The 22966-nt window shown below is 50.3% G+C and overlaps 1 protein-coding gene across 2 annotated transcripts in view; it reads left to right on the top strand.

Moving 5' to 3' along the window:
* bsk (mitogen-activated protein kinase dJNK) overlaps positions 1-22966 on the top strand; it is an 85869-nt gene that overhangs the window by 49747 nt on the left and 13156 nt on the right. For both annotated transcript variants that reach the window (XM_033465762.2, XM_076525647.1), the window contains exons 3-5: positions 5171-5204; positions 17141-17199; positions 21018-21529. In XM_033465762.2, coding sequence (XP_033321653.2) covers positions 21390-21529 — 140 coding nt within the window. In that variant the 5' untranslated portion in view covers positions 5171-5204; positions 17141-17199; positions 21018-21389. The remainder of the gene's footprint in view (positions 1-5170; positions 5205-17140; positions 17200-21017; positions 21530-22966) is intronic.

Raw genomic sequence — 22966 nt, 5'->3', positions numbered from 1 at the left:
TCCGCGGTCGTAGATCATGCGGCGCGGGTAGAAGGCGGCCGAAGAACGTTCTCCCCCCGAGCGTTCGCCGAGCAGAGCGGAGCGGCGCGGAGCGGAACGTTCGCCGCTTTAATCCGCTTTTACGTACCGCGCGAAGATGCATAAGCCGGCTTTACGATCGGTCAAATTCGGCCTGGTGCTCGAAACTTCCGTAAATGCCGCCCTCGAGGCTCCCCTTTCATCCGGCCGCCGCTTCTATCGGCTCTTCGGTGCTCCGTTTCTCGCGGCGAGGGGGAGGGGAATCTCGTATCTCGAATCTCCGGAATCGATCGGCCACCCAATCGGTCGCGACCTCACGGCCGCGAGTTATCTTCGCCGCTTCCGGTCGCAGCGTTTTCCCCGGGACGCGCGATAACTTTCCGCTCCGGGACGATTACGCTCGCGCTCGCACGCTGCGGAAGTTGTCCCGCCGCGGCGGCGAGAATGGTAACGCGGATCGATACGCGGGCCACCGCAGCCGCGTGCGTCGCGTTTTCCCGTCTTCGAAACGGCCCCGTTCCGTTGATGCCCCTCCGGCGAAATATTCCGAGTCGTTCGCAAATATCGCCCCCCGGCTCGCCGCGATATCCGCGGGACGTTGCACCGGGCCGGGATAACTGCAACGACGCGCCGCCTCTGTCCCCGTTCCACAGTTTGAACTGCGCCCCGTCGCGGCCACCGCGTACGTGCGCGCGTTGAAATATTCACCGGGTCGGGTCGCCAGCCGGAATCGAAATGCAGATTCGCTCGTACGCCGTGTAAATCGCCTTTATCCGTTCCACGGCCCCGCGTAAAGTTGCCCCAAATGGACCAGAGATAGGCGCACACCGGCTCCCCTTTTATACCTTATTCTTTTCGCACCGGTCCCCCGAGGGGGACGAGGTCTCCGTCTCTCATAATTGGTCGGACGCGATCGCGACGCGCTTGCACGCTCGGCTTATCTCGAGCAGACGCGGTATCTTCGTCTGAAAATCGTCTGCATCGATTGCGAGAAACAGGAGCCACAAAGAAAATTGCCGGACTACACAAAGTATCCCGACAATGTCTCGCTATTATGTAATGGGGGATTCCCGAGGTCATTCGAAGCAACTTTCTCCTTTACAAAAATTTTCTCCGAGGCACCGTTTACGAGTTATCAACGAAAAACAGCGACCAATGAGGAGCGAGCGCTCGGCTGGCGCTAGGCGGCCGAGCCAATGAGCGGAGCTGGGCTTCGCGCGCTCGTTGACTGGACCGCCTCGCGCTAACCGAGCTCGCTTCGCATTGGTCAGTCCTTTTTCGTTAATAACTCGTTAACGACGCCACGGAGAATATTTTTGTAAAGGAAAAAGTTGCTTCGAATGACCTCAAGAATCCTCCATTTCCGTTTTACGAGACATTTTTAGGTCACCGCGTATTTTAACCTTCTCTTTTAAAGTCATTTCTCGAGATTTACTTATCGATAAACGAAAATTATATCTAATAATATAAATTGCCTACTAAAACAGTAGAATTTTGTATGGAATTCGCAACGTTGGACCGAATAGAGTTCCGCGAGAATTCGCTCGTCGCGGAAACCGGCGTCGTTGGGCCGCACACCAGAGAAGTTTTCGCGTCCGACGATCGCGAGCGTTTTGGTTTACTCTTGCACAATTTTCGGACTCGTTTCCCGCGTGTGCGGGAAGAGGACCCAGGTGTACGGTGAAAAGATAATCGCTTCCGGTTATCGGCTTCCGCGAGACTAGTTTACGATGCGGAGTTTTTCTCGAGGTATCAGCCCTCGGGGAACATCCCGACGGTAGTTACGAATCGGGGTAGGGACGGGACGATAAATGGAGGGGGAAGGGGACGGTGCTGCAACGACGCGGCGGAATACTTATTTGCACGTCGATCCGGCGACGAGCATGATTTATGGAAATTCGGATCTCGTAGGACGAACGACGTCGAAGGGAGGGTAATAAGCTCTTAACGGATGCCATCTCGTCGAGCGACGTTATTAGTTGGTAAACTATGTGTTATTCCGCTAGGCTGCGCCCGTCTCCGCTCGTCGTCTCCGCTCGTCTCTGCTCGTCTTCGCTCATTTCTGCTCGTCTCCACTCGTCGGGGGAAACGAGAGCGCCGAGAGAACGCGCGCACACGTTTTCGTCGTCGGAGATTCGAGTTTGGAAAAAAGCCGAGGGCAGACGAGACGACTCGCTCGTTCGCTCGCTCGCTCGCTCGCTCGCCTAAGCCAAGAGATATCGCGAGGCCGGGGCGAGGCCTCGATAGGTTAATACGGCTGGCCGAGCTGGTCGCACCCTCGGGACACTCACCCTCCGCCCTCGAATGCTAGGATTTAGCCCCGCGTTGTCGCTACTCTTGTTAGGGCTGTTCCGCATCCACCGCGAGCGAGCACGCTACTTGCGATTCTTTCGAAATTTTGTGTTCTCTGCTCCAATTTCAAAAAGACTCACATTTTTTTTTAGAGAGAAAAAGAAGGAAAAAGAACAAAATAAAACTTATAGAATAAGTTTAATATATAAAAGAATATAATAGAAATAAAAGAATGTATTATTGTTTATTGTCTGCTCCAATTTCAAAAGAACTCTCCCTCCCCCTTTTTTTTAAACAGAAAATAAATTTCAAATAATTGACACGGATAAGATAATACGTAGAGGAAAAAACAAAATAAAACTTATAGAATAAGTTTAATATATAAAAGAATATAATAGAAGTAAAAGAATGTATTAACGTTTATTATCTGTTCCAATTTCAAAAGAACTCTCCCTCCCCCCTTTTTTTAAAGAGAAAATAAATTTCAAATAATTGATACGGATGACAACACGTTGAGAAAAAGAACAAAATAAAACTTATAGAATAAGAGTTTACTATATAAAAGAATATAATAGAAATAAAAGAATGTATTAACGTTTATTATCTGTTCCAATTTCAAAAGAACTCTCCCTCCCCTTTTTTTCTTAAAGAGAAAATAAATTTCAAATAATTGATACGGATGACAATACGTTGAGAAGAAAACAAAATAAAACTTATAGAATAAGTTTACTATATAAAAGAATATAATAGAAATAACAGAATGTATTATCGCTTATTGTACAATATTCTGCAACGAATAGTGAGTGACTGTTCGATTATATCTGTTTCTGCGTGTGCAGAGTTAACGTGATTAACGCTAGATTTACGGAACACAAAAAACAGCTGTTTTATATTACGATATAAAAGTAACAATAAGACATTTATTCCGATTTTGAACGAGCGCGATTATAATATTTGCCGCAAGTAACGCATACATTGAATAAATAACTCATAAATGATTGTAACAAGAAACGCATAATTCGTATTATTTCCACGTTTTTTGTTCAACCCTCGCACCGCGGTCGTCGGGTCATTTTGACGCAATGTAATCAAATCTAAATCACCGAATTTTCGTCGATCGAATAAAAAAAACTGCTGTCGCATCGAGAACAACGGAACAGGCCAACGTGTCCGCAAGAAGTATCATAAAAAACACGTTCTGAAAAATCGTCGAACAAAGCTCGGAATCGTTGCAAGCGTCGTCGATAGCGCATCGGTGAAAAATGTTCGTTCGTCCGAGGTTTGGCAATCTTTCGTTGCAGCGCAGAACGAGAGAACCGTGTCGAAGAATCGACGGTGCACCGATTGCAACAAAACGACTACATACACACAACGGCATGGTCCGACTTCCGTTTGATCTTCTTATCCGGAATCCCTGCTTCGTCGGCGCAGGCGATCGACAGTCTTTGAAACCCGACTCAAAAGCAGAGACGTTGCAACGCGGAAGTCGGTGTTCCGCCGACATTCGGTCGCATTGGTTTTCGGCGGCCGGCGAAAGGATCCGCGGAATCCGCAAGGATATCGGATAACCAATTACGGCGGTTCTAAATTTCCTTGGCGTCCGCCATCTTGCCGAGGCCCCGGCTATCGATTTTCCGTTCGTGCAGCCAATTTTGCGGTTCGTTGAGATCTCGCTCGAGCGGCAAAGCCGTCGACGCGCCGCGACGTCGTCGTCGAGTTTCGATTTATTTCGCGCGGGCCGCGGCGTCGTGCCTCTCTCTCTCTCTCTCTCTCTCTCTCTCTCTCTCTCTCTCTCTCTCTCCGTTGCAACGATATCGATCACGGGAACGGCGACGAGCGGCATAAGTCGCGAGTATTCGTGTAAGCGTGAACACGCGCGCGCGTTCGCGCGGACCGCGCGTTGTTTTGGCGGCCGGCTAAACCGCGGAGTCGCGGCCGCCGCGGTGAAATACGACGAAGGTCGACGGAGAAGAATTTAATTTACGTCGCGGCGCGACGCGACGCTGACTGCGTGCTCGTCGACGAAGGAGACGACGTCTGCTCGTCTTTTTCCGAAACCGTCGTAAACATCGTCGCGCACGCGCCCGTCTCGCGGCTGTCTCGCGCCTGTTCGACCAGAAAAACCTCGTGTACGATCTCGGTTCCGCTTAGGACGTCGTTACTTTAACTCGGCCGAGATGCATCGCTGCTGACAATTCGGACCTTCCTGCGATATTTTCGCGGAGCCTCGAGACGGGCCGAGACGAGGCGAGGCGAGGCGGGACGAGGCGAGATAAAATGATCTTTCCCTCGCGAACAACTGCTCCGCCCGAGAATCCTGGCAATAAAGACGCTCGTAAGACGCCTCGTTCCGTCTCTCGCCGGTCATCCAACTGTGAATGAATTTGAACACCGTGGAATCGTAGCGGATCGTCTCGTCTCGTCCCGTCCCGTCCCGTCCCGACTGCTTCTAATAGAAATCGTAAACGATCGTCGTCGGCGAGAAGCGAGGAGACAGCTTTGCGCTCTCGCGGGTTCGTTTCCTCGGCCGAGGTAGGAGCACGACGACCGGGTTACCGTTTTCTCGTTTCGCTATAAATAAGCAGGATCGATAGTCGCGAGCGAAGGACTCGACGGATGCCGGGGGGAGAGCATGGATGCCGGCAATAATTTCATGCGAACGAGAAGAGCGCCGATGCGCAAACTTACCCTTTCGCGGCGGAGCTGAGGCTGCGTTCCACGAGAGAGAGAGAGAGAGAGAGAGAGAGAGAGAGAGAGAGAGAGGCCCGGCCCGAACCGGCCCGCTTCGCTTCACGTTTTCGAACTTGCCGACATTTCCGACCGTCGAGCCAGGTTAATCGTGGTCTTCCGTTTGTTTCAGGTGTCGCGAACACGACAGGAGCACGGACTATTTGGTGAGTGGAAAAGCTTTTCATTTAATCGTCGAAACGCGCGTCTTTCTTTTTTCGGTGAACATTTGCTCGAATTCTCTCGACTCGTTGGCTGTACGATCGATCGTAGAGATCGACGATTGCGGAGCCGATGGAATGTTAATTCTTGGTTAAATAGGGAGATCGGGACTGCATATTTCGTTATAAAGTTGCATTTTCATGGAACGATCGTTTTTTATTATTATTCGCGTCTTCGATACATAGTCTAGTTTTCGAAGGGAATCGTCTTAAAAAATCCTTGTCTGCCGAAGGTTCGGCTGCGCACCCTTCTGCCTTGTATCCTTGTATCACCTTGTATATCTTTATACATTCTTGTATAATTTTGCATCACAACCTGTCGCTCTCTTTATAGCAAATCTAATCGTACGAACAGAATTAAGAAAAAATGTAAGCTCGTACAGCGACAACATAAATTATCTCTTAACTCTGAAACTTCCGATTGCAATTTACGCTATTTCTAACCGAATCGTTGCACGCGTAATATTCTGTAATCCGAAGGATACTTAGCTTAACGTATAATTGCTAAATAGCAATAACAATGGACGCGTGCTTCTAGGGAACAGCGACGCGATGCGGCGCTTGACTCTGCGCACCCTTCTGCTTTGTATCCTTGCATTACCTTATATATCCTTGTATACCGTTGTATATCCTTGTATACCGTTGTATATCCTTGTATATCCTTCTATATCCTTGTATATCCTTGCACATTCTTGTATAATCTTGTATAACAAACCGCAATTCCCTTCATAGCAAATCTAATCGTACGAACAGAATTACAAAAAAATGTAAGCTCGCACAGCGACAGCATCAATTATTTCCGAACTCTGCAACTTCCGAGCGCAATTTACGCTATTTCTAACCGAATCGTTGCACGCGTAATATTCTGTAATCCGAAGGATACTTAGCTTAACGTATAATTGCTAAATAGCAATAACAATGGACGCGCGTTTCTATGAAACAGCGTCGCGATGCGGCGCTTGACTCTGCGCATTGATACGCGAGAGAACGATACGACGCGGAACAAACGGATACGCGACTACGTTTCCCAACCTGTTCACGTCCTCGTCCAGCCGAGATGCATTAGCACGCGCGCATGGCCGCTGCAACCGTGAAATTTGTCTAATGAGTACGGACACGTTCGTACGGGGTTCGCGGCTGTTCTCGCGGTCCAGAATTGGTTCGCCTCTCGGTTAAGCCCCGCGGGCACCACTGAAATATTAATATAGGGAAGCAATAAACGGCATAAGCTCATGAAACGACCTAATATACCGCGCGTTTCTCAAAGCCGGGGCGCCCAATGCTCGGAGCGGAACGCCGGTGTTCCTCGACATTGATTTTTCCGCCTCGGCAACTGTTATCGATGCGTTCGCTCGAGTAGACGAGTTCCACTCTGTTCTCTCTCGGAGAGTAAGCGAGCGAGAGAGAGTGAGTGAGAGACGGAGAGAGATAGCGAGGGCGAGAGAGAGAGAGAGAGAGTGAGAGAGAGGGGGGGAGGAAGGAAATACCAGAGGAAAGAAAGGAATCGCGAATGGGATACGTCGTATATCAGCGGCGAGAGAGCGTTATTCGTCCGGTGCCACGTTAATACCCCCGATAATTCATTCTAAATCCAACAAATGAAGCCACCGGACATCTCCGGACGGTCCGTAAAGCATTCCGAGAAATACAGCCGGCTCTTCGCGGCTGCTCGACATCGCCCGGCGTCGACCAGCGACGTCTAACCTCGCCTAGCTTTGAAGTCCCACCACCGTCGCGTCGTTACGAAATCTTTTGCCAAAGAACGACACGACCCGACCACCGGTCCTCGGCTCCATTTTCTTTCCGGGTTCGCGTCCCCCGGCAGCGCGGCGCGCGTTTCCTCATTCGGAACCATCCTCGCTGCGATTTCGTCTCCAGCTGGGCGCACATGTCCCGACGATTTTTTTTTCCTATTGCTAGAAGGACAGTAGACGTCTCGTAGACGCGTTATTTATGCACCAATTTAATGTCATATTTAGTGACATTTATGACAGAATTTGACGTGCAGTAGTGTCTCCCTAACCGACGCTCAGATTGTGCAGAAAAATGGACAATTTTGGAAGAGGAGATACGATTATTCGAGCCTTGCGACTCGTTTTTATAATTGTTGAGAATCGGTAACTATAAGAACGAGTCGCAAGGCTCGAATAATCGTATCTCCTTTTCTCAAATTGTTCTCTTTTGCGCGCAATCTAAGCGTCAATTAGAGAGACATTACTATATCTCGTTCGTGGAGAAATCGAGGCAATCTCGACGCAGGTAGGTCAGCGTCGCGTGCCATTTCCAAAAATCAGTTTATTATTACTGTACAGTATTATTACTGTATGTCTCGCAATCCGAAAGTAGGCGATTCTTGTGGTCATTCGAAGCAACTTTTTCCTTAGCAAAAATGCAATCCGCGGCTTCGTTTACGAGTTATTAACGAAAAACAGTGACCAATCAGAGGCGAGATCATTTGGCGCGAGACGGCCCAGCCAATGAGCGGAACTGGGCCGCCGCGCGCCAGCCGAGCTCGCCACTTATTGGTCAGTGTTTTTCGTTAATAACTCGTAAACGAAGCGTCGGAGAAAATTTTCGCAAAGGAAAAAGTTGCTTCGAATGATCTCAGGAACCTCCCATTTCCGGATTGCGAGACATTTTCGGGACATCCTGTATACGATTTCAGTGAGGAAAAGTTTTTCACCGCAATTTTCGCGTGCAAACGCTTCTCACCGCGAGTTGCCATTGCGTCAACATTCGTCCGCGAAGGGTTGATCTTCTCGCGGGAGACTCGAAACGAGGGAAGTTCGGAACGATTGAAACTGCGAAAGAAGCGGAGAGCAAGGGATCGTCGAAAGGATCGTTCAGACGGCGAGCACGACGATGAATTATTGCGCGAGAGGCCGCGATAGTTCGAGAATACGGTGCACGCGGAGGCCGCTCGCGGAAACTTTCGGCCGTGGCGCATATCGCCGTTGTAATTTCAACTCTCGCGAAGTACGCAATGCGGTCTCGGGCGAGTATGCTCGTCCTCTTCGGGAGATATTGTAACGGCGACCCAAGTAACAGCCGGAATACTCGCGCAGAATCTGCGTAATTAAGGTCCATTAACCGGCCGGCGAGAGTATCGACGGGTCTGTATCGGTTGCTTCGGTTCATCAGCTTGCGGCGATCGCGATCGGAACCGAGCGAAGTCGTTCTTCGACGCTCGAGTACGGTTCGTGTTAATTTTCGTTTCGTTCGATCGATCGTCCCGGCGAAACGACGGCCATCGTCTCGAGACTTTCCCGGTCTCCTTCTGTTCCCGTCGCTGGAATCGAACGATTTTCGCGGGGCTGGCTCGCGATAGGATTCATCGGGTATCGGTTTTCGATTACCGACGAGAAAAGGTGAAAGAGCAGAAGGGAACTCCGCGCGGAGAAAGAGAGAGAGAGAGAGAGCGAGAGATAGGCGCCGGGGAAAGGGGATTGTTAGAGGAGCTCGGTTACGTTGTCTCGTCTCGAAAAAACCGATCGAACAAAGAGAAAAGCAAGCTTCGCGCGAGTCTGCGGCGGAGCTAGCTTTTCCCAAGAATCTCCTCTCTCGTTCCGTTTCCTCGGGAAAAAATTTGCATTTTAAATTAAAGGGGATGCACTCGAGACTCTTTTAACGACCTACCCCCGGATGAAATCCCTGGGTATTTGGAGTCTAGCCTCTCTCTCTCTCTCTTTCTCCCTTTCCTCTTACTCTCTATTCTCTCTCTCTCTCTCTGTGTGTCTTTCTCGGCTCTCCGGAGTCGAATCCCTCCGAGACTTTCTGACCGAGCACGTAAACGCGTTTTACGGAAGAACAAGAAAAGAGGAATCGACGTGACGCTACGCGGCGCGACGCGACTCGATTGCGGGATGCGTTCGCGCCGCACGTACCGAACGGTAAAATTGTCGTCGAGCCCTCGCTACATCCCCTCGCCCTTCGTTTCGGAAATCCCTTTGATCGGTTTCCGTTGCCTCGTCAAACGAGAGGGAGGCCAGACACTCGCGCGGGACGAGCCGCGCGATACTCCGCTTATTTCGACTCTTTGCACGACGCGAACGACGACTCCTCGAAAGGATCGCGAATTTCCACGATTTCACTTTCCACGACGGAACGTTCCGGCCAACGTTCCGCGGGTTTCGAGCGCGACGTTCGGTTTTAAACGGAAACGGATCGTACGACGGTCGTTTGGGAACGAGCATCGTAGGGAAACAAGTGTCGGACGAGACTGTTTGCCTTGGGAGAAATTTGGTTCGGTTCGGTGAGCTTCTAATTGATGCGTCGAGCTTGAAGAGGGAAGAGAATCAATCAATTCCTCGGAGGAGGCTCGAAAAAGTTGATAAAATTACTGCGGTTTATTCTGTGAACCTTTGGTATTGAATATCGTGTCAGATTCGCGAAGTTTCGGAACATAATCCGCTGGACGTTATTCGGGGCTTTTAAATAGACATCAGATTATGGTCTTTTGTTGTCAGATTATTTAGATCGATGCGAGTTCTTTTGAAATTGATATTGAAAAGAAAATTATTAATATAGTTTCGACACAATTTTTGGACAATTTGGACCACAATTTGGACCAATGACAGTCATTGAAAAGCCCACCGATAGGATTCCAGCAAATTTGCAACAGTAATTTGCGTAATAATGTAATTAACTCGTTATCCGCCAATGCCCCATTTTTGGAACACCTTTTCAAATGTGCTCCTTTTAAAAACTGTAACTTTCAAATAAAATACAGTCATTGAAATAGTGGGAACATATCACGGGCTCCATGAAAGTATTAACCCTTTGCACTCGAAGCTATTTTAACTGTAAATATAAAATCACTTTTCTAACTTATAGTATTTTTATTTTATACGATAAAACGCGTTTTATGCATATGAAATTGTCTCTTGGGACTCACGCAACAGTTACACTCTTAACAATTTTTTAAATCTAATTTTTATGATGCAACGAATTTTAGTGGTGCTTCTGAATCACCACTCGACCGCAAAGGGTTAAGAATTCCCGCTACTTTATTTCAAACCATCGTAAACTTCAGCTTGAAACTAATAACCGCAATTTAATATTTTTCTGTATTCTTGAATCGCGGCGGATAATGGGTTAATTTGTAATCGCACTTTGGCCCGTTAATTTGTAAAACAGTAATTTCTAGTATTAACGTAATCGCGTGACGTCACAAGGCTGGTATACCGACGAATATTCCGCTCGCTCGCGACGATAACTGCAGAAATGGCATTTCGAAGACCGAAGGGAGACCTATATCGGACTTTCGCAGGGCTGGCATTTGCAGTGTTAGCGAACGAATCGCGTCGTCTTGTGGAAATCTGTCAAACGATTCCCGCTGGAATCGAATCGATAAGGCTGCGGCGGGGACGTAACACGCGCGCACGAGCGGATGGAGTCGCGGTTTCGACGAGGGTTTCCCGAAAGCGGAGGAGGGCTTTTACTTAATTAACCGGAGCCGGCTCACTCGGTCCTACCTTTTCGCTTGTGCTTTTTTTTCCTTTTCTTTTTCTTTTCTTTTTTTTTTGGAAAAGTTCGTTCGGATTCTCCGAAGCGGTCTCGAGGGCTCGGTGTCTGCGCGCTGCTCCGAGTCGTTGCCTCGAGTAATTTTCGCCGCATACGCGGACCTAGACGAACGAGAAAAAAGGGAACGGTTTGTTCGGCTGAAAAGACTGGCTTGGCGGAGGAGGATCGAGGAGGAAGAGGAAGAGGAGGCCTAGATACCGGAAGGGACGTCAACGGTGGAAAGAGAAGGAGAAAAGAGACGGTGGTCGAGAGAGGCAGAGAGCGAGCGAGAGAGAGAAAGAGAGAGAGAGAGAGAGGAAGAGAAGAGGACGGCTTTGATGCAAATAACCGAGAGCTAGGCGGCAGCTGCGCGCGCGTCCGACTAATCGAGAATTCTTTCTTTTTTTCGTCTTTCATCTCCTCCCGCGGCCGACTCTTCTTTCCCGTCCTCTTTATTCCCTCCCGCTCCCCGGCTTTTTATTCCCTTTTTACGCTGTTTCTCTCGCACGGCCAGGGATCTCCCGGAACCGAGCCTCGGACTCGTCCGCGAACGAAATCTTTTTCCGCGAGCTCGCGACAAGCCGACACGTCCGATCGGCAAATCTCATCGATAACGTCCGTATCGCGGATAACGGCGATCCTCGGCAAGCGTACGCGCGGGCGCGTCCTATCGTCCGGTACAAATATTTACCGGCAGATTCCGAAAAACAGAGAGCCCCGCGATTCGCCGCGCTGTTTGCCAGGAATAACCGGACGACGCGTTTCTAGCCGCGAATAGGGCGTGACCCGATAACTTTTTTCCGAGACGGTCGGTCTCGCGATACGGTCGCAGGTTCCACGGATTAGCCTAATTTCTGCGACTCGAACGAACAGGAAAAGTAAAAGAATTCCTGGGAATCGTCGCTTCGCCGTCGAGGCCGAAACGGGGACGCGCGCGCGCGCGACGTGTACGCGTCTCCTAAGTGGCAGACGCGTCGAATCGACGCGAGGGACGAATGAAAGTCGGATTGGGAATCGGCGGAGTGAAACGACACCGGAGGCTGAAATTTTAAAGCCGCTCTTCGCCGAAGTTCGCGCGGTCCGGACCGGTCTCCCGAACTCTCAGTCGCCTCTTCGAACCCTCTCGACGAACAACTTCTCTCGCGAACCACCGAAAGAAATTACGTTCGCCGCGAACGCCTCGGACATCGAACTTTAACTCGCGAAACATGAGAGATCGTCGTCGGATCGGGCTTTCTGAAAATTTCAAAGGAGCAAAGGGCGGCCGTGCGGGTTCTCCGGCGGATGACGAGCGATCGGCAGGAGGCGGAGGAGGATCGTGACGGCTGCCAAATCGAGGGGCGGCCTCTGGGTTGCCGAAATCCTCGGGAGACCTGTCCGACGGATTGGCCGCGCGATGCTGCGTGTATCGTGGTACATTCGATCGGATTCGGCATCGAACGTGAACAACGGAGCGCCCTAGAAGGAGCACGAGAAAGACGACGAGAGCCGGCGAGGAGCTAACGGGTGTTCCCCGGCTTCTCTGGAACAGGAACGCGAACACGTTCCGAACCGGGGGAGCCCGACCGTTTAGAGGACCACTTCTGTTTCCGTCTCTGTCCGAGAAAATGCGATCGTCCCGACGCGGCGACACCTAATTCGAGCGACGAGTCCCGTCGGGGAATGACAAACGCGAGCACCCAGACAAAGTAACGAATCGCGAGGAGGAGACGGAAGAGAACGCGACCGGCGAATAGGTCCGCGAAGAACGGAGGGGAGAGGGAGAGAGAGAGACGGAGATAGTCGTTCGAGGCGGACATTTATTTTCGGCCAATTAGCAGCATTCCGCGACGGAGGGAGCATCTTTCTCGCGACTCGTCAGCGCACCGGTTGCATAACTCGTAACTCGAGCGAAAGAACGACCGCTCGCGGAAAGCGGTGTCAAACGCCGAGAGAGAGAGAGAGAGAGAGAGAAAGAAGGAGAGAGAGGCTTCCGGCGCTTGCCTCGCCGGAGTTTCGCGGACGAGAGCCGTTCCGAAAGGCGAGAGCGGTCGATTCGTCGTCGACGGGGTTTCGAGCTCGAAATATTCGCGGAAGTCGTCGCGATGGGTGGTCGTCGGAGGTGGCTAAGAGCACACCGTGGAAATCCGTGGCCTCTTGTCCACCGTCCGCCAATTATCGTCGCGACCGCTTATTCGCGGCGGCAAGGATCTCTTTGCGCGTGTCCGTCGGGTCCGTCGGGTCGGTCCGCCGGCCCGACGGTCCACGCTGGCTCGTCGTTTACGGACCATTTCGCCCGACGGCCGCACAATTATTCGCGTTCCACGACCGTCCTGCCTCGTCTGCTCGAAATTTCGGTCGTCGAACCGAGCGAATTTCTCGGCGCCTCTTCCACACCGTCTCTTCGCCATCGTCTTCTTCTCCTCCTCCTCCTCCTCCTCCACCTTCACCCCGCTCCCCTCGCCCCGCGCTGTCAATTATCCTCCACGTCCGAGGAGGTGAGCCGTTTCGCGCGCTACGCCAGGAATACCGATAGACGTTAATTATCATCGCGATCGAATCTGCCGGCTGCCGAACGAACGAATCTTATCGTTTTTTTCTTCGGCACGTTCGCGTCTTTATTTAATCATTTACTTATTTACAAATATATACAGGATGTCCCGAAAATGTCTCGCAATCCGAAAGTGGTGGGTTCCTCAGGTCATTTGAAGCAACTTTTTCCTTTACAAAAATTTTCTCCGAGGCATCGTTAACGAGTTATTAACGAAAAACAGCGACCAATGAAGTTCGAGCGCTTGGCTGGCGCTAGGCGGCCGAGCCAATGAGCGGAACTGCGCTTCGCGCACTGGTTGGCTGGGCCGCATCGCGTCAGCCTCACTCGATTCTTATTGGTCACTGTTCTTCGTTAATAACTCGTTAACGGTGCCTCGGAGAACATTTTTGTAAAGGAAGAAACTGCTTCAAATGATCCGAGAAACCCGACGTTACCGAATTTCGAGACATTTTTGGGACACCCTGTGTATGCATAGGCTGGACCAAGCAATCGTTTCAGGCAACAACTCGGTTGTTAACGCGTTTACGAAAAAAAATGACAAAGGAGGAAGATGAATCGCTCGAAGAGCACCGCGTTTCTAGGCCTTCGGATTTTTTACAAGTGCATCGGCGCGCGTGAATTCAGCAATTGCATCGTTTCCTCCAACGGAAATGCATATTATTGATTGCACAGATCGATTCCCCTGTTTAATCTGCGTAAAAGATTGCTAAGGTATCGGAGCGAAAAAATGATTGGTTCTCGAGATAAATTCGGAAAATGTCTTTACCGGTGAAGATCGACTATCCAGACTAAAAGATGCAATCGAAGAACAGCGTCACTCAAACGCGTCCGACGTGACAAGCGAATGTGTCGCGATTTAATTCACGGCTACCTGAAGAATCAATCAATGTTATATTAACGTCTCAGTCGCTTGTAACAGCACAAAACCCGCGGACCCGTATTTCGAACGGAAATAATCGCTGAACGAGTCATCGAAATTCGCGACGCATCGGGACACTTGATCGACGCCTGATCGGTGCTCGATCGGGCAATCCAGTAATAGGGGAAGAAGTTCGAGACCTCTCGTTCGGCGAGCCGTATTCGACGGAGTGCTCGGCGTGCGTTAGAGACGGCGGCCTCGAAAAGCGAGCGCGATAACGAAAAACAGGCTCTCGAGCGATGTTTTAACGTCGCGGCGCGTCTCGCGACGGGTCGCAAGTGCGCCGGCGGAATTAACGAAGAGCTCTTAAAATTTCGTCGGCGTTAAATAAGAGGCGAACGGTTAGCCGAACGCTCGCTGAAGCCGGCCGGGAAGCCGTCAGCGTCCTCGTCGTCGACGCCGTCGTCGTCGTGGTCGTCGTGGTCGTCGGCCCGTTATTTCGAGGGCACGCCGCGAATTCCATCGCGACGCGCTAGACGCGTTCTCCGCGAGCGCGCGAACCTGCCGCCGCGTTCCTAATTTTTCGACTTTCCCCGATACGAGTTCGATCAACCGTGTAACCCTGTATCTCGCCGAGCTATCTCACCCGGGACGGAGGAAACGGGAACGAGCCGCGATTCAATTACGCGAATGAATTCGCGACCCGGAAAAAATGAAGCGTCGGTGGTTTCAGGAGACGTCGCAATTACTCGGTCGCGAGTGAAGGGGCGGCTACAGGGTGCGCGTACAGGGTGGTTCGTCGGATATTATCACCCGGATTTTCGACATCATTATTATTATTATTATTATTATTATTATTATTATTATTATTATTATTATTATTATTATTATTATTATTATTATTATTATTATTATTATTATAGCGAATATATAAATTATTAAATATAATAATATAAAGTTGAACGATTCCGAGAGGGATCGTACGCGTTTTCTCGCAGCAGACGAGCGGAGCTTAATATTCTCTACAAAAGAAAGTGTTATTTATAACACAAAATAACCTTGACATAACCTATTTATATCGAAAAACCGTTGGTCAAGGAGATATTTCAATTGTAGCGCCGTTACGAAATCTCGATTCTTTTTCGTAGGAAAAAGAAAAAGTCTATTTCTATCTATAAGAAAAAGTCGTCGGGTTTAAAATCATCGTGAAAATCAATGGAACCATGAAGCACTTTTTTCTGTACACGAGAATCGTGATTTCGTAACAACGCAGAAATGAGAATATCTCATTGATTAATGGTTTATTAACGGTTTCTCGATATCAAAAAGTTAATACCACAGTAATGAATATTTCTTATTTATATTACAGTATTTTATGTATATTTATTAAACAATACAGTAATTTTCCTACGGCTCGTGAACAAAAATGAACAACTTAGAAGGAGAAGACGCTTCGTTTCCATAATTATTGACAATCGGCAACTATAAAAATAAGGCTCGAATAATCGTATCACCTTCTCCCAAATTATCCATCTTTGTTCTACAAGCTGAAGGAAAATCGTGCAAAAATGTTCTGTATTTCATAAAGAATATCGAGCTTCGCTTCGTAGAAGCCGTTCAACCTTTACACATAAATTTCCACCATTTTGCTGCGTGTAACAATAGCGTCGCAAAAATCGAGGCGGCAATATCTGTCGAGCCACCCGGTATGTCGGTGTCGGAGAAGAAGCGGCGGCCGACAAAGCGGCCGGCATTGTGCCGGCAAGCAGATTCCCGTCCTCTGGGAAATACGCGTTGCCTCTGCCGAGGAAATTTAATATCCGAATCGACATTTTCCCGGCGCCGTTCACGCTCCGTCCCGGTTCCAGTCGATCGCGGGCCTTGCCATCAAAGAAATTGCGAACACCGCGAGTTCGCGTCGCGCGCGACCCGCGTGCCGACGGGCGCGGAGGAAGACTTCGCGGCGCGGAAGAGACAGGAACAACGAAAGCGGGGAACCGCGCGCGGAAAGTAAAAGTAGAAGGAAGACGGATCGCGCGGGGATCCCTGCTCCGGCAAAGCTAATTGCCGGATCAAAGGCTCTCCCGAGGTTTCGGGGTGCTCGGCGCGCCGTGCTTGGACCGTTCGCAGACGCGATTCGTCTCGCGGCCGTGCTCTATTCTCTCGATGACCCGAGCATCGGCGAGTTCCGGATCCGTATCAGCGACCGATTCGTTCGCGCGTTCTATCCGCTTTGGCCGATAGGCTCTCCGAAGTCCGCGCGATAAACAGCCGACCTTTCAGTTTCTCAATCTGTTCCTCGATAACTCGGTTTCGATCGCCCGGCTCTCGAGCAGATCCGATAAAACCTTGCGGGATTATTGTTTGAAAGGAAAGCGACAGAGGTCCACCTTGTTCGTACGCGATCATCGAAAAGCTCGTTAAGCCTCGCCGATAGACCGCCGATCTTTATGCGAAATAAAAATCAACGGCTTCGATTGCAAGATATTCTTCGATCGCTTTCGTTTTTATGCTATTCGATACTGGATTCGTTTTTACCGTAAATGCGGTAGGTCCGCGGTATACTCGTGCTTATATTAGCGTGCTAATGCAAGTAATAATAATAATAATGATGATAATAATAAGCTTGATCGGTTTCCTTTTGGATCCGCCGTCCAGCGAAGCCGCGAATTCTATTCGCGCCAAGGAAAAAGTCACTTGAAATGAAGTCGGGACTCTCATTTCCTGATTTTGATTAACTTTCAGGACACCCCTTATATTTGACTCGACGACGATTACAGTTGCAGCGATTATGGGGGCGATGGTGGTGAAACAGCGCCCAGGTCAACCCCATGTCCCCATTTTTCCGGAAGAAATTACAAAACAGTTTTTCCCTCTTTTCGAACTTCGGCGCTCGATTATTTACCATCGTTTATCACATTATACCATTATTTACTATATTATAGTTTGCCATTGTTCTTTCTAACGGTCGATCTCGTCTGTTCGCAGATTCCTCTGACTTCGGGGTTCGCAGCTATCGGACCGTCCGCGATGGCCGCTCGTTTATGGTGAGTATACGAAAATCGATGGAAAAACGGGCGCGGCCCGCGGACCCCGAACTTTCCACGGGAAATTGGTGTTCGCCGTGGAGGGTGGCGAAGGGCGCCGCTGAATTCCAATTCCATGGGAACGTCGCGGCGCTGTTTCTGCCGACGGAAACGAGATCCTTAAATCATAGAGAGCCGGGCCATGCGTCTTCCCCCGAATCCGAACTCCCTCGGATCCCGCTTATCCCGTGAATTATGCTCGCGCGAGAACAGCCAGCCGAATTTTCTCGGATTGACACCGTCGACGACTCAGACTACGACGACGACGACGACGACGACGACGACAACTTAGACCGTCGCGCTTTGGAGAGCATCCAACCACCGATGCCGGAGAGAGGAACGCGCGCCGGGTCCACCGGCATCCTTGCGGACGTCTTCGAACGGCCGGCAAGGCCAGCAAATGTCGAGTATTTGGGACCGTCGCGTCGTTTCCCGTCCCGTCCCGTCCCGTCCCGTCTCGTCTGGTCGCGAGAACGCCCTCCAAATTACCGACGCATGCTTTCCACGTGGTTCGCGTGCGCTCGATTCGCGACGCGGCGCGGCAACCTTCGAGAGAGCAGCAGAGAGAGAGAGAGAGAGAGAGTCTCGGTCGTCCAGCCTCGGTTTTCGGAACCGCCAGAGTGCTTTTGTACAGGTCAGACATAGCTCGTTGCAACCAGACGGTTAAAAGACCGAGAAAACCCCAGAGCGTCGTTGTCGTTCGACGACCCGCGCGAAAAACCCGACCTCGATAATTAGGACCGACTTGGGACCTATAGATCCGAGCTGCGCTGCCAAATTGTACCTTTTTGCTACCCTCGTTTATTCTTCACTCCGTAGAAAGTACAACGCGGCGCAGGGTTTTCGCAAAAAAGCAGAGACTTTGAAATATTTATCAATTCCCAGCGCGCCATTGTTGTTGGACGATTTAGACCAAACAACCGATCTCAATAATAATAATAATAATAATCTTAATATGGATGCATAGTAATGCTAGAATAAAAACGATGACTTGACTTTTTTATTTCTAATTTTTTGCCACGATTCGAAGGCAATTCGGAGGCAATTCGGAGGGCGCATGCCACGATTCGAAGGCAATTCGGAGGGCGCATGCCACGATTCGAAGGCAATTCGGAGGCCACGTGCCACGATTCAACAGCCACGTGCCTCGTAGCTCCGCGATATTTCTCACTCGATCCCAACAACCCTTAGCCATCGACGTGGCAATAAATTGCATAGACGTAGAACCAGCGCCGGGAAATTCACAGCAGCCCGAAATTTGGCATTTCCTGGAGAAATTCCTGTAGATCCACGCTACGCTGCCAAATTCGGCTACACCCTCCCTTGGATCTCGCGTTCATGGAAGTCTCGGGGTTCGAGCGGGAGGAGCGAGAGGGGAGACGGAAACGCGGAGCGAGCAGGAAGGTGGTTGGAAGGAGCGGTAGATGCGTCGGTACGCGGCATCGGTGCCGCCGTCGACGTCGACGTCGGCGACGGCGACGGCGTTGGCGGTGGCTTCGTCTGCGACGATCGCTATAAATAATCGAGGGAATCCCGTGGTACCAGGAGAAATTGGCGTGTCCCGACGCGAACACGGCACGCTCTCGCCCCACGAGAGCGAGATATTCGCGCGAGCGAAGCGTTTTACCAGCTAGCGCAGGCTCTTCTCCCTTCTCCCTCTCTCTAATTTTGGCCGTCCGACGAAAACCGTTCGACCAGCGGACGCTCTTTTTCTTCCGCGGCCGAGAATGTGTGCCCGACTTTGCTCCAATTTCTATTCTTAACCGGGATCCTGTCCCGCGCACTTCGAGTGGTTCGGTTCGGTTCGATTCGATTCGATTCGATTCGATCCGATCCGATCGCGTCCTCCCCGAGCCGGACCGACGATCCCGCGATGAAATCGCGACGGCGACAATTGTGGCAGGACAGACCGGTCAACGAACGGCACTTGCTACGCTCGAAATTTCTGATATCGGCCGCTGGTTCCACCTTTCTGAAAAACCGCGGAATCTGGGCGCAGTTTCGTCCTTTTCCTCGATGTCCTTTGTATCGCATCGGCGTCGAATGTTCCAATGTTCCTTGACCCTCTGTATTAATATTCCATTCCGAAGAACGGCACTTGCTACGCAGGAAATTTCTGATATCGTCCGGGAGATTGTCGCCAGTTCCATCTTTCTGAAAAACCGCGGAATCCGGGCGCAGTTTCGTCCTTTTCCTCGATGCCCTATGTACCGCATTGGCGTCGAATGTATTAATATTCCATTCCGAAGAAAAAGTGCGAGATTCCGAACCAATTTCGAAATATTCCTTAAGAAAGGGAGGAGCAACCAGGATCGATGGAATCCCGTAAAAAGGGAAGACGTAGGAGAACCTGATGCGACGATACGCTCCGCGTCGCGGCGTCTGCCCCGTTGGCTGACCGACTGATCTCTCTTTGGCTCGGTTCTTCGGTTAGAAGAAAGCAGAAAGAGTTTCTGCATGTATACGACCCATATCGGCCACCCTGCCTCGGCCTGTCGAGACAGAAACGCGCGACTATATTCTCGCTAGTATCATCGTGGGCTTATATCTTCCCCGAACATCGATTTTTCGGGAACGCACGTGCCAAGGAACGTTAGGGCTTAGGGTGCGTTGACTTTCGACCGTCTCCTCCGTGCTCCTCGCATCTTTATCGTTCCGACGCGTCTTCGTTCGTTGTAACGAGCTATTGGTCTTGGGGGGTGGTGCGGGGCTGGGGGAGGAAGGCGAGCCGATCTCTCTGCTGTCTCTCTGCTGTCTTTCTGTTGTCTTTCTGTTCTTTCTCTGCTGTCCTTCTGTTGTCTCTCTGTTGTCTCCCTGCAGTCTCTCTGCTGTCTTTCTGCAGTCTCCGTGCCATCTCTCTGCTAATCTTTCTGTTGTCTCTCTATCGTCTCCCTTGACGTCTCCCTAGTGTCTTTCTGCTGTTTTTCTGCCGTCTCTCTGCCGTCTCCTGGCGTTTCCTGCCGTCTCTCTGCCGTCGTCTCTTTGCTGTCTCTCTGCCGTCTCTCTGCCGTCTCTCTGCCATCTCTCTGCCATCTCTCTGCTGTCTCTCTGCCATCTCTCTGACGTCTCTCTGCCGTCTCCTGGCGTTTCCTGCCGTCTCTCTGCCGTCGTCTCTCTGCGGTCTCTCTGTCATCACTCTGCCATCTCTCTGCTGTCTCTCTGCCATCTCTCTGCCGTCTCCTGGCGTTTTCTGCCGTTTCTCTACCGTCTCCCTGCCGTCTCCCTGCAGTCTCCTTGCTGTCGTGTCTCTGCCGCCTCTCTATCATCTCACTGCTATCCCTCTGCCGTCTCTTTACCGTCTCTCGAGCTCCAACGAGAGGCCGCGACGATGCGCCCTTACCTATTTTCCCCTCCCTTTGGTCTCCTTCGGCCCTCTTCGACCCCGTTCCGTCGCACTGTGATGCGAAACCGTCGAAACGCGGACGAATTCCACGGCACATATAAAAACAATAAGATTGAATTTCCTTAGACTGCTTGCAATTTTAGCATTAATACTCTCTTTACACTTTAATACTCTCCCCAGTGAAGAAAGTATTATTATAATATTAATAATCTCTCTCTATAATATTAATAATTGACGGGCTCCCTGGAAAACGGCGCATGCTACATACCCATCAATTCCATCCCCTTTTTGCTTCATTAGTTTCTCCAAATAGTCTTCAACAATACGTCCGACGTGTAAGTCGCAGGGAATTTCGTTAGCGACGGTTTCGCCACGGTGGCCGGAAGAGCGCCGTATTAACGGAGCAACGGATTAACGGATTTCCGGTTTGTCGCAGACGAATCTGGCGCGGCCGATTCGCGAGCAGGGGCAGCGGCAGCGGCAGGTCTTGGGCTGGGGCTGGGACTGGGTTGGGGTCGGGAGGGGCCGGGGTTGGGGAACAGGGGCAGGGGCTGGGGTAGGGACAGCGACGACGACGACGGTGTCCGTCAGGTGAACGAAGACGCGAGCGTGCGAGAAACGTGCTCTCGCGCCCTACCAGGCGCCACCACGAAACAGGGGTTGAGTCTGGATCTTATTTCGGCCGAGCGCTCCATACCTCGCATCCAAAGTGGCTAAGAGCGTAAGTCCTCGTCGAGTGCACCAGGAGTGCTCGAGCGGCGGAGAGGTGCAGGTGCAGGTGCAGCAGGACCGACTAGCACCGAGGCGCATGCCTTACCGGGGGCTCGACAAGACGACCCGGCTGTCCACCATGTTTTACACGGTCGAAGTCGGGGACACCAGGTTCACTATTCTCAAGCGATACCAGAACCTGAAGCCGATCGGCTCTGGTGCCCAGGGGATCGTTTGGTAAGTCCGCATCTTCGTCCAACCCCATTCGTTAATGTACGGCTGTGGACAAATATGTGTATGCGGATAACCTTGAAATGGGAATAAGATTTTTCTCAACTTGAAAAGGACTTTTTAACTTGAGGACTTTCGCGGGGTAGATTTCTCAACCCATCCGTAATATTTGTACATGGTAGATTCATTCGACAACATGTGTTATAGGTTTCTTTATTTATTCTAGGTTTTATATTATTTTTGTATTATTTTATATATATTTTATTATATTATTATATAGCAATATAATAATATACAATATAATAATTAATATTAATATGTATTATTTTATATACTTTATATAATTTCTATATATATTATTTTATATTATTTATATATTTTGTTAGGTTTTTTTTATTTATTTTATTCGAGTTTTATTCGAGCTGAATCTTTTCAGAGATGTCAGAAGGACTAATTTATTAAACAATCTGGAAACAAATTTTGCAAAAATATCAATTGCATGGATCGACAATAATGTTCCTCAACTTCTTTTTTGTCTCAGCTTACAACGAAAATTCTAATAACGCGCTTTTAAGGTCTTGGTAATACACGCTGAAAAGATAATTTTAGAAAAGTTGTTCTGTTTTTAAAAACGTCCACATATATTTGTCAACGATCGTATTGTTGATCGATGTAAATCGACGTGGGAGATTTCCGCGATCCGATCGACGAAAGGATCGTCGCGCCTCTGCAAGCATCGATGTCACCTAAGCACTCGGCGCTCGACCGTTGCCAAAAAAGCCACGCGGCGGCGTCGGTCGGCAATCTCTCGCGAGTTTTCTAGCGAAAATTCTAGCTTCTCGCGCGAGTCCCGCGAGCACCGCGATTCAAGTTCTACGCGATTCAAGTTCTCCGCGGAAGGGTTTCCCGCGATTCAAGTCCCTCGCAAGTCAAGTTCTCCGCGATTCAAATCCCCCACGAGTCAAGTTCGCCGAGATACAATTTCCTCACGATTCAAGTTCCACGCAAGTCAAGTTCCCCGCGATTCAAATCCCCCGCGAGTCAAGTTCCCCGAGATACAATTTCCTCGCGATTCAAGTTCCCCGCGGAAGGGTTTCCCGCGATTCAAGTTCCCCGTGAATCAAGTCCCCCGCGATTCAAGTCCTCTGCAAGTCAAGTTCCCCGCGATTCAAGTTCTCCGCGGAAGGGTTTCCCGCGATTCAAATTCCCCGCGGAAGGGTTTTCCGCGATTCAAGTTCCCCGCGGAAGGGTTTTCCGCGATTCAAGTTCCCCGCGATTCAAATCCCCCGCGAGTCAAGTTCCCCGAGATACAATTTCCTCGCGATTCAAGTTCCCTGCGGAAGGGTTTGCCGCGATTCAAGTTCCCCGCGAATCAAGTCCCCCGCGATTCAAGTCCTCCGCAAGTCAAGTTCCCCGCGATTCAAGTTCTCCGCGGAAGGGTTT

Source organism: Megalopta genalis, chromosome 1 (assembly GCF_051020955.1).
Source record: "Megalopta genalis isolate 19385.01 chromosome 1, iyMegGena1_principal, whole genome shotgun sequence".
NCBI classification, from domain to species: domain Eukaryota; kingdom Metazoa; phylum Arthropoda; class Insecta; order Hymenoptera; family Halictidae; genus Megalopta; species Megalopta genalis.
This window is presented reverse-complemented; position numbering and strand designations above follow the sequence as displayed.